Source organism: Vigna unguiculata, chromosome 3 (assembly GCF_037176805.1).
Source record: "Vigna unguiculata cultivar grain cowpea cultivar isolate G323 ecotype 2 chromosome 3, ASM3717680v1, whole genome shotgun sequence".
Lineage (NCBI taxonomy): Eukaryota > Viridiplantae > Streptophyta > Magnoliopsida > Fabales > Fabaceae > Vigna > Vigna unguiculata.
Genome location: NC_140794.1, coordinates 70,293,240 through 70,305,486, shown reverse-complemented (window position 1 = coordinate 70,305,486; position 12,247 = coordinate 70,293,240). Strand labels below are relative to the sequence as shown.

The window sequence follows — 12,247 nt, the reverse complement described above, 5'->3', positions numbered from 1 at the left end:
GTTGAGTTGAGACAGCTGGAGACAGGCTGGAGACAAGTGTGTGTATGATTTGGAATTTGGAACAACACAACACACAACACAGGGAGAGTCATTGGATTCTCATTTTTCACTTCTCCTTCATCCTTCACTCTCATCTTCTAGATCCATCAAATCCAACACTCTCACCGTAAGTTCTGCATTCCTTCCTTCTATCATTTCTTGCTTCTTCACCCTTTCTCTTTTCCTTTTTTTTTTCATTTTCTAGTCCCCTAATACAAACCCATTTCAATTTTGATTCAACCAACTAAGTTTCAGATTCGCTAGCTTAGTTTCTTACTGAAGTTATTGTTTTGTATTCCTCTCTGTCAGAGTCAGAATCAAGTTTATGTTCAAACCCAGTTACTGCTCACCCTTTACTCTTTCTTATATTCAACTTCACCCCCAATCAATCATTCATGCAAATATGCTGCCTGCTTAATCAAACAATTTTTTTCTTATGAAATACAAGTTAGACACCAAGCGAAATTGCATGTTCAGTTGTTTTGTTCCAATTTTACTTATGCGCTTTTCTTTTCTTAGGTACTTCACAGCACACATGTTCTGAGGTAGATGGGTCTCGTTGCCATTTGGCCTCGTGAAAGGGAGCTAGTTGGAGTCATAATGAATGTCTGATCTGTGTTCCGTCATTGTCTTGTATTATTACTACCGAGACCTGAGCGAGTTAAAGTGGGATTCTGAAAAGAATTTTTTTATCCATGCTATCAGAGAGCATGCTTGGAATCTGTAATTCGGGTAATGCCCCTGACGAGATTTGCTGCCGATGCATTCAGTGTGGTGACAATTTGTTTAGTAGCCATATTGCTTATTCTGGGCTTGATGTGCATTGCATACTCATTTTACTTTCGGTCTCGTATTAATAATCGGGGTTTTGTTCAGCTCAGTTATTTTAGTGGTCCTTGGATCATCAGAATAGCATTTATCTTGTTTGCAATCTGGTGGGGTCTTGGTGAGATTATTCGGTTAAGTTTGTTAAGACGTGCCCTTCACTTAAAATGGCAGGAAACGATCTGCAAATGCTACATTGTATCAAATCTGGGGTTTGCAGAACCCTGTCTCTTCCTCACACTCGTGTTTCTCCTCCGTGCACCCTTGCAGACGTTGGATACTGGAATTATGAACAGAAAATGGAATGGGAAAACAGCCGGCTATATTCTGCTCTACTGCTTCCCAGTTTTTGTTCTTCAACTTTTTGTCATTTTGGTTGGACCTCACTTAAACAAGAATAACAATGGTTCTGGAGAAAAGTTGCCTCATTATTTTACAAGTACAGCTACTGCCTCTTCAATTGCTAAGGAACATGACATCGCCCTCTGTACTTACCCTTTACTCAGTACTCTTCTCCTTGGCCTTTTCGCCATTATCCTCACCTCCTACCTTTTTTGGCTTGGAAACAGGATTTTGAAATTAGTTATTAATAAGGGTTTGCAGAAGAGGATTTACACACTGATACTCTCAGTTTCAGGTTTCCTTCCATTAAGGGTTCTTTTCCTTGGTTTATCTGTTTTATCTGGACCTGAGCATTTTATGTTTGAAGCCTTTGCTTTCTTGGCTTTTCTTGCCCTTGTGTGTTGTGCTGGGGTGTGCATGTGCATGCTTGTGTATCGTCCAGTTGCAGATAGTTTGGCGCTGGGGAATTTGCCAGATTTAGATGCTTGGAGACTGAATGTTGATTATAATGATACCATGTCTCTTATTGCTAATCATGGTCACCAAGAAGATTATGATGTTGAAGGGAACAGTCCAACTCCCCGTCCCGGTCATGGCAGGTATTCTGATGCATCAACTAAAGGTGGTTCAATTTCATTTCGGACATTGGAAAGGGACAGGAAATTTGTTGAACTAAGCCTCTTCTCTCCCACCCAAACAGATTTCTTTGGCTGATCATTATTTGTGGCAAAGGAAACTAAGTGCATATAGGCTTTTAGAGTCAACAAGTCTCTAATTCTTGTTTTGTCTCCTAATTACAAGCGTAACGTATTTGCTTTAGAATTTGTAGTGAGTAATTTTTTATTTCTTTCCTGTACCATCCATCTCCACAATTTTCTTAGTTTCTATTCTATCTGAAAGGATTGAATACATGTGGCTTAATTTTTACATTTAGTTTTTTTTTCTTTTATCATGGTTATTTCTTGAATTTGATTTCTTCAGTTTTTGTTTTAATTATCTTCATTTATCAGTTTTGGTTTCTTATTAACTTTAATTATCTAGTATTTCCATTCAGTAGTGGGAATGTCAGATGACAATAATAAGGAAATTTGTTATCCCAGAAGTAGGCGATCATTGGACAACCACGTGTGAGAACCTGCTAACATAATTAATGATTAATCTCTTTGAAAGGGAAGGTTTCTCACAAATAGTTTATCAACTTGTAAGAAAGGCTGGTACTGCAGAATTAAGGGCGTGTTATTTTGTTTGGATGAATCTTAGGGAGAGTATGAAAATGAATTTGTGTGTATTTGAGTAAATGAATATGTATATTTTTTTAAAGTAAATTTAAAGGATAAAGTGAGTGAATTTGGAGTTAAGTTTTATAAAAGTTATTGAGAAATTTGATTGATGTGATAGATAAAATAAATTATAAAAGTAGTTAGAATTATAAAGTTACCAAAATATCTTTGATGGAAAAAGAAAATAATTTTGTAATTTGATGTTACAAAAATAATTACAAATAATTATTAAAAAAATAATAAAATTATATGAATGTGAAAAAAGTTATACAAAAATTAATAATAGTAATTATTATATATATTATTATTTTTTAATAATATTTTAATTAATATTAATTATTCTACATATTATAATTTTTATTATTATTAATTATTATATACTTAAAAATAATAATTATTTTATATATTAATTATGATATAATAATATATTAATTATTATATTTTTGACAATATTTAATTTTTATATATATTATTATTAATGATAATTATTATTATTAATTATATATAATAAATTATAATAATAAATAATAATATATTTATATATTTATATATATATAATAATTAATAATATATATATAATTATTTAAAAATGATAGTTCCATAAACAATTTAGTGGTTTATTATTATTATTATTATTATTATTATTATTATTATATATAACAACATATAAATAGGTTTAGTGAGTGTAACATTCATAATATATAATTAGTCGCGTATTTGTTAAATTGCTTGATGAATTTGATCCACAGAGAGAACACACAAAAAATAAAAGGTTTAATTACTCGTATAGTACCCAGTTTGGGACTAGTGTGTCAAATAAGTACCCAGTTTTAAAAAAGTGTCAATTGCATCCCAACTTTTGAAAATTGCTTCAATTAGGTCCCTTTCGGACAGAGTTGACTAATGTCGTTAGTCAACGTGCCACGTGTCAATTTTTTTGATTTTTTTTTAATTTTTTTTTTTAATTTTTTTTTTTAATTTTTTTTTAATTTTTTTTTAAATTTTTTTAAAAAATAAAATAAAATGCCACGTGTTAAGTCCATGTGTGTGACACGTGGCATTGTCAATGTCACGTGTCAATATCACTATCAGATATCATTGTGTTGATTTCGATTTAGTTCCCATTTATATTTTTTCGTTTCAATTTAGTACCTACTTATATGTATTTGATTCAATTTTGACCTAATGTTTTTTATAAAATTAAAAGTAATTAAGTATAAAAGTTTTACAAAAATTAAGTATTTGATGTTTATATTAAAATTTAGTGGTAAAAGTCATTTTATTAAGTAATTTTTAATAAAAAAAAATTAGTATAACATCCATACCAATAGAAATTTTGATTTAAAATTAGTAAGCCACAATATTGTTCTATTTTGAAAGTAATTAAAAAATTAACAAAACATTAGTAGTTAATAAAAAAGTAATTAATAAAGTAATATGTTAAAAAGTCGTTTTTAATAAAAAATATTAGTATAACATTTATACAAATAATAAATTTGGTCTGAAATTGAGAGAAACATTATAAATATTAGTACTTAATTTTGTAAAAATATTTATACTTAATTATTTTTAATCTTATAAAAAATGGATTATAAAAATATTTTAATTATTAAAAAAAATTGGGATAAAATTGAATCAGATACACATACTTAGGTACTAAATTGAAACAAAAAGACATATATGGGAACTAAATCGAAATCAACACAATGACATCTGATAGTGATACTGATAATGCCATGTGTCACACACAGGGACTTGACACACTAGCCCCAAACTGGGTACTATACGAGTAATTATACAAAAATAAAAAGTTGAGTTAAAATCCATTAAGAACGTAGTACACTGAGAAAGATGATCATTAGGGAGATTTAACACAGATGAGACATGAATTCAACATATACATAAGGGATTAACACAATTTTTAACAAAAATCTCATGACAATAAATTTATGGATTTTCATCCTTATATAGTGCTCAATAATTTTTTCATTTTTATTCAATATGGGACTTAGACCCACATTTAGGTTCTCAACATTTTTTCATTATAATGTTTTTATTGCAAATATATGTTATATTATTATAGTTGACTTTTTAAAAATATTTTGACTTCTTTATTTATTTATGTATTAGAAAGTTAATTGTATTTTTGTGAATTTGTAATTGTAATAATATAAATTTTGATTAATGTTTTTTTTTTAAATTAAAAGATTGTTCCACAAATAATACATGACAAAATTGTTTACATATCCTAAACGGTAACTAATTCAAACCGTAAAGGTTTGATTTAGTTGGAATTCTATAATTAATTTCAATTAAAATTGTTTTTTTTTTCTTACTTAAACTTCTATTTTCTCTATTTGATTAGCAAAAAATACAGTCGTTATTGCACCTTTGTGTTTGTATTTTTTAATTTTTATAAAAAAATAAGATTAATACAAAATATATAATTAATTTTTAAAATAATTGTTAAATGTAAAATTAGAAAAATAAAAGATGTACACAATTTTTTTTAATAATGGTTTAAGATAAAAGATGTTTCTAAAATAATGGTTAAAGATAAATTATTTATAAAATAATTTATTTTAAAATAATGAAGAGTAAAACTGGAATAATGAAATGTGGACACAAAAAGAGTAATCCTTTTTATATATTGTTAGCCTAAAAACCTCTTTTGTCTTCAACAGTTATTTTAAAAACTTCTCTTATGTACGTATTTTATTTTTCTAATTTTATACTTAACAACTATTTTAAAAATTCATTTATATATTATTTATTGAATGAAACTGAACCGAACCGAGTCAAATTGAATTGAATCAAACTGAACCGCACTGAACCGAACAAAATCGCACTGAACCAAACCACAGTAAACCGAACTTAACCGCACTGAACCGAACCGTAATGAACCAAACTGGATCGAACCGGACTGAACCGAATTGAACCGCACCGAACCAAACTGAAGCCAACCTAACCGCACTAAACTGAATCGACCCGTAATGAACCAAATTAGATCGAACCAAACCGAATCGGACATAATCGAATTGAACCAAATTGAACCAAACGGAACCTAATCGAATTAAACTAAACTAAACTGAACTGAAATACTCTTTAGTTTTGCTGAATTTTAAAACATCTTCAAAAAAGAGGAGAAAATTTAAGGGAAAATTTTACACTTTCATAATTAATTAATATAAAGCAAAAGGAGAGTCCTAATGTGCCTAAAAAATGTCACACCCAAAAGTTTTTTCATCACCAACACCACAATCATGAGATCCCTCTTAAACAAATGAAACATAATTTTTTTCCCCAGATTAAATATAGCAACTGTATCAACAATAACATAAACAAATTGTATACTTTCAATAAAAACAACATTCAATGGACAAACTTAAATTGATTTGTATTCACCTTTAACATAAATAATTATTTCGTCAAAGTGGAGAACATAGAGTTTCAAAATTGGTCAAAGCCTAAATATTTTAAAAAAATATTATAAGACGATGAAAAAAAAAAGTGAAATGAGAGTAGTGAAGCGACAAGTATAAAAAAATGAGAAAAATGCAAAAGACATATAAGAGAAGGACAAAATGTTAGTTATAGTTAAGGTTAAAAAAAAAGAGATATCAATTTGGTGGGGTGTATTGACGAGGATGACGAGAAAAAAGGTGAGATGACGAGAGCAAGGCGGCATTACCTAATATAGTATTGACGGAGATGTGAAACTCACGATCATTATGTCAATGATGGTGATTTAATTAAAAAATGGAGTGTGCGCGGTGTTTAGGACAAAAGGCCATTGAAGAAAAATGAGAAAATAAAATACATAATTCAATTAGTGAGCAGTTAACCGATAGAAGTTCAATTTTTTAAAAATGAATGATAAAACAATACTGTTTAATTTTTTTTACTTTAATATTTATTCTTTATTAAAAATAGTTTAATTTTTTTGTTACTTTAATATAATACATATAATCACAACTAAGTTTAGTTATATTAATTTTTTTCATCTACAACAATATATAAAGAGGATACCCTCTTTTGTGTCCATATTTCATTATTCCAATTTTACCCTTATTTGTTATTTTAAAAACTAATTATTTTATAAATAGTTTACTTTTAACCGATAGCCTAAAAACCTCTTTTGTCTTCAACAGTTATTTTAAGAACTTCTCTTCTGTAAATATTTTATTTTTCTAATTTTACATTTAACAAATATTTTAAATGTTCATTATATATTCTTTATTGAACTGAATTGAACTGAACCAAATCATATTGAATTGAATTAAACCGAATTGAACCGAACCAGATCGAACTGAACCACACTGAACCAAATTGGACCGAACCTAATCAAACCGGACTGGACCGAACCACTTTGAACCGAATCGAACCACACTAAATCGAACCGAACTGAATTGAACTGAAACGAATTGAACTGAACCGGACCAGACCGAATAAAATAGAACCACACTGAATCGAATCGGACTCGACCAAACCGAACCGAACTGGACCGAATTGAACTGCACTAAACTGAACCGAATCGAACCACACTGAATCGAACCTAAGCACACTGAACCGAACTGAACTAAAGCGAATTGAATTGAACTGAACTGAACATAAATACTCTTTACTTTTGTTGAATTTTAAAACACCTTCAAAAAAATAGGAGAAAATTTAAGGAAAAATTTTACACTTTCATAATTAATTAATATAGAGCAAAAAGAGAATCGTTTTGTAATGTGCGTAAAGAATGTCACACCCAATAATTTTTTTCAGCACCAACACCACAATCATGAGATCCCTCTTAAACAATTGAAACATAATGTTTTTCCCCAAATTAAATATAGCAAGTGTACAAACAATAACATAAACAAACTGTATACTTTCAATAAAAACAACATTCAAAGGACAAACTTAAAAATGCTTGTATTCACATTTCACGGAAATAACTATTTCGTCAAAGTGGATAACATATAGTTCTGAAATTTGTAAAAGTCTAAATATTTAAGAAAAATATTATAAGACCATGAAAGAAATTATTATTTTGTTACTTTAATATAATACATATAATCACAACTAAGTTTAGTTATATTAATTTTTTTCATCTACAACAATATATAAAGAGGATACCCTCTTTTGTTTCCATTTTTTGTTCCAATTTTACCCTTATTTGTTATTTTAAAAACTAATTATTTTATAAATAGTTTACTTTTAATCGTTAGCCTAAAAACCTTTTTTGTCTTCAGTAGTTATTTTAAAAACTTCTTTTATGTACATATCTTATATTTCTAATTTTACATTTGACAACCATTTTAAAAATTCATTATATATTATTTATTGAATTGAATTGAACCGAACTGAATCGAACCGAACCGAACTAGACTGAACCTCACTGAACTGAATCAAACCGAACCGTACCAGACTGGACCAAACCGAACCGAACTGCACTGAACCAAATCGAACCGCACTGAACCGAACTGAACCGAACCAAACCAGACTAAATCGAACTGCACTGAACCAAACCGAACTGAACCAAACCAAAATGAATTAAACTAAACCAAATCGGACCAGACCGAACCTTCGAAAAAAAGAGGAGAAAATTTAAGGAAAAATTTTACACATTCATAATTAATTAATATAGAGGAAAAAGGAGAGTTGTTTTGTAATATGCATAAAAAATGTCACACCCAAAAGTTTTTTCAGCACCAACACCACAATTGTGAGGTCCTTGTTAAACAATTAAAACATAATGTTTTTTCCCAAATTAAATATAGCAAGTGTATAAATAATAACATAAACAAACTGTATACTTTCAGTAAAAACAACATTCAAAGGACAAACTTAAAAATTTTTGTATTCATCTTTCATGAAAATAACTATTTTGTCAAAGTGGACAACATAAAGTTCCAAAATTGGTAAAAACCTAAATATTTAAGAAAAATATTATAAGACAATGATTTTTTTTTACTTTAATACTTAATTTTATTATAAATAGTTTATTTTTGTTGTTCTTTTAATATAATACAAATAGTCATAGTTAAGTTTAGTTAGATTATTTTTTTTTTATCTATAACAATATATAAAGAAGATACTCTCCTTTGTGTCAATATTTTGTTATTCCAATTTTACCCTTAATTGTTATTTAAAAACTAATTATTCTATAAATAGTTTACTTTTAACCGTTAGCCTAAAAACCTTTTTTGTCTTCAACAATTGTTTCAAAAACTTCTCTTATGTACATATTTTATTTTTTTAATTTTACATTTAACAACTATTTTAAAAATTCATTATATATTCTTTATTGAACTGAATTGAACCAAACCGAATCGAATTGAACTGAATTGAACCGGATTAGACCGAACCAAAACGAACCGAATCAGACCAAACTGAACCGAACCTAATCGCACTGAACCGAACCGAACCGAATTGAACCGAACTGAACCTAACCGAATTGAACGAAACTTAACTGAAATACTATTTCATTTTGCTGAATTTTAAAACACCCTCAAAAAAGGAGGGAATTTAAGGAAAAATTTTACACTTTCATAATTAATTAATATAGAGCAAAAGAATAGTCACTTTTATAATGTGCATAAAATGTGTCACACCCATAAGTTTTTTGAACACCAACACCACAATCGTGAGGTCTCTTTTAAACAATTGAAACATAATTCTTTTCCTCAAATTAGATATTACAAGTGTATAAACAATAACATAAACAAATTGTATACTTTCAATAAAAAAAACATTCAAAGGACAAGCTTAAATTGATTTGTATTCACCTTTCACACAAATAACTATTTTGTCAAAGTGAAAAACATAAAGTTCCGAAATTGGTAAAAGCCTAAATATTTAAGAAAAATATTATAAGACGATGAAAAAAAAAGGTGAAATGGGAGTAGTGAAGCAACAAGTATAAAAAAAATGAGAAAAATACAAGAGACATATAAGAGAATGATAAAATGTTAGTTAGAGTTAATGTTCAAAAAACAAGATATCAGTTGGGTGGAGTGTGATGTGTTAGAATTGCAGTGAAGGTGGTAAGGTGGGATGACGAGAGCAAGGCGACATGACCTTATATGGTAGTGACGGAGATGAGAAGCTCACGATCATTATCTCAATGATGGTAATTAAATTAAAAAACAGAGTGTGCGCGGTGTTTAGGATAAGAGGCCATTGAAGAAAAATGAGTAAATAAAATACATAATCCAAATAGTAAGGAGTTAACCGATAAAAGTTCATTTTTTTTAAATAAACGATAAAACAAGACTGTTTAATTTTTTTTTACTTTAATATTTAATTTTTATTATAAATAGTTTAGTTTTTTTTTTACTTTAATATTTTTTTTATAACTTATATTTTTTTATTTCACACATTTCCACGGTTCAAATTGATGATTTAAAAGTATGAAAAAAAAATATTCAAACACATGCATCAATTTTTTTTTCTATTAAATTATAATTTTTGTAAATTAAAGTATGATTTGTGCAGTATATATTTAGGTTTTTCAAGAAAATAATTTATATACATAAAAAAAATCTAAATGTTACATTATTTTAAAAGAACATTGTATATACATAGTGATGTATCCACTCAAATCTCTGCTGTTTAGAGAGGATAAAATTAAAAGGTTATTTTTTGAATTCTTTATCTTTATTCTCTTTTAAATTGGTGCATGTGAACATACAAAATTTCACTCACAAATCCATTGCAACAAATATGTGGTAACAGAAACATCAGCAGAATGAAACATAGTGTAAGAGTTTAATACAAACAAAGTAGTCAAAACCTGAATTCAGTTTAAAGTAAATTTAGATCTAACTGAAAGTTAATATAGTTAAAAAAAATTAATTGTTACGTGTATTGTCAAAATATTTCATCTAATTACAAATTAATACAATTATTAAAATTTATTTTTTAATAAAAAATTAATACAAATTTATTTTCATGTGTGTTTAATGATATATATTATGTTTGTATAAAAGTAAGAAAAATGTTAATTTGTGTTCGACGTTCTCTTTAGACCGTGTTCTTTTGAATAGATTCACTATTCAATAATAATGGAAACTGAGTATCAGAGAGGGTGATTGACTATTTTTCTTAAGAGTTATGGAAAGGGATAGGGAGGGAGGATGAGTATGATTTGTAATAAATGTCATTTTTCTAGTTTTTGTGAGATTGGAGGGTGACAGAGGCTAAATAATTAATTCATCCTTTTCCTATTTTTTTTTCATGCTAGTGTCGTAATATTTACTTATTTTCTACCTTACATATTGAATTTATTTTCATACAAAATATATTGTATTATTTATTTTTTAAATAATCTTTTTATAATTTCAATTATTGAATAAAATTTATAAAAATAATTCTAAATCATTTATATATAATTTTATATAACCTATAACAATAGAGACATTTTAGTAGTTTAATTTATTATCTATTAAAAGTTTGTTTAATATGTCACATTAATGAATTCAGTCATAAATTTCACTTCCTAATCTACTCTAAAATCACTTATGAATCTCTTAAAATAAACAATACCAACTTTATTCTATAATCCTTCTAATCTCTTACTCTCCTTCTTCTTCACATCATTCGTCTCAACAAAACACAACATTAAAGTATAATTAATGATCCTTAATTCAATGTATTTATGAATATGAAATAATTAATTTCACTAGTTAAAATAATATAAATTCATAGATGTTATTACATGGATTCTGATAAATGATTTTGACATCAATAATCATCGATGTAATTTTACTTTATTTAAAGATAAAAACTGTGTATAAATGTTGTATAACTATAATTGATAATTTATTTGAGTACACAAAAATAAAATTAAAAAATAATAAAATAATTTGAACCTTTAATACCTTATTAATTGATAGTTAATATACCTTCCTTTTTTTCGTTTGTTATTTTCTATATTAATTTAAGTTTTTTTTACATTTAATTATATTTGAATTTGTAATAATACTAAAACGAAAAAGAAATAGTATAATAATTTTAAAATTATTTTGATACTTTTTTATTTTTTATGTACATAAAATAAATTATTAATAATAATGATTATATGATAAATATTATGGACACTTTTTGTTCTCTAAATAAAACAAACTATTAGTCAAATTTTATTTAATATTAAATTTATATATAATTTTTTATAAGTTTTAATATTTATTAATTATTCTTGACAAATATATCATGACGTTGATTTTATCTGCGTGGTTGGTTGCAAGTGCTTCTCCAATGATCATATTATTTTTAATTTTTAGACCAGTTAGATGTTCAATGGCGAAGCTAGTGTGAATACATTTAAATACTTAGCACATTTTTCAAGGTAATTTAAATAAACTAATAACAAATTGAGAACGAGTCAAAGTTATGACTTTTCTAAAACATGGTAACTCAAGTCGTGGGAACCAAAATCACGTATTGAAAACATAAGAAGATACTTATATAAGTATAATAATTATAATAAAAATATTAGTAATCAAATGTAACCTTTTTTTTATTTTCTGAAATTATTATTTTTTATTTCTAAATTTAATTTAATTAAATTATATTTTTTATTATATATATTTTTCACATAATATTAGTTATTGTAATTTATAATGTTATTTTTTTAAAATTTAAACTATATATAAAATTACAAAAACAATTCAAAAAATATTAAAAACAGTATAATAATTAAACATTTTTATAAAATTAAAACAAATAACAATAAATAAAAAGCAATCATAATAAGAAATTGCATTAAAATA

The 12,247-nt window shown here is 26.8% G+C and overlaps 1 protein-coding gene across 2 annotated transcripts; it reads left to right on the top strand.

Annotated features, from left to right (window-relative positions):
* The first annotated feature begins 10 nt into the window (after positions 1–10).
* LOC114179184 (plasminogen activator inhibitor) lies at positions 11–2,155 on the top strand. 2 transcript variants are annotated; one of them, XM_028065426.2, is made up of 2 exons: positions 11–166; positions 559–2,155. In XM_028065426.2, the coding sequence occupies exon 2, from the start codon at positions 775–777 to the stop codon at positions 1,918–1,920; it is 1,146 nt and encodes a 381-aa protein (XP_027921227.2). In that variant the 5' UTR covers positions 11–166; positions 559–774; the 3' UTR covers positions 1,921–2,155. The 2 variants fall into 2 exon arrangements, with proteins under 2 accessions (XP_027921227.2, XP_085526704.1); XM_085670578.1 differs by lacking the exon at positions 11–166 and adding an exon at positions 222–377.
* Positions 2,156–12,247: the final 10,092 nt, after the last annotated feature.

Coding starts and splice junctions, on each gene's coding strand:
- LOC114179184 (XM_028065426.2), top strand. CDS start 775: ATGCCCCTGACGAGATTTGCTGCCGATGCATTCAGTGTGGTGACAATT.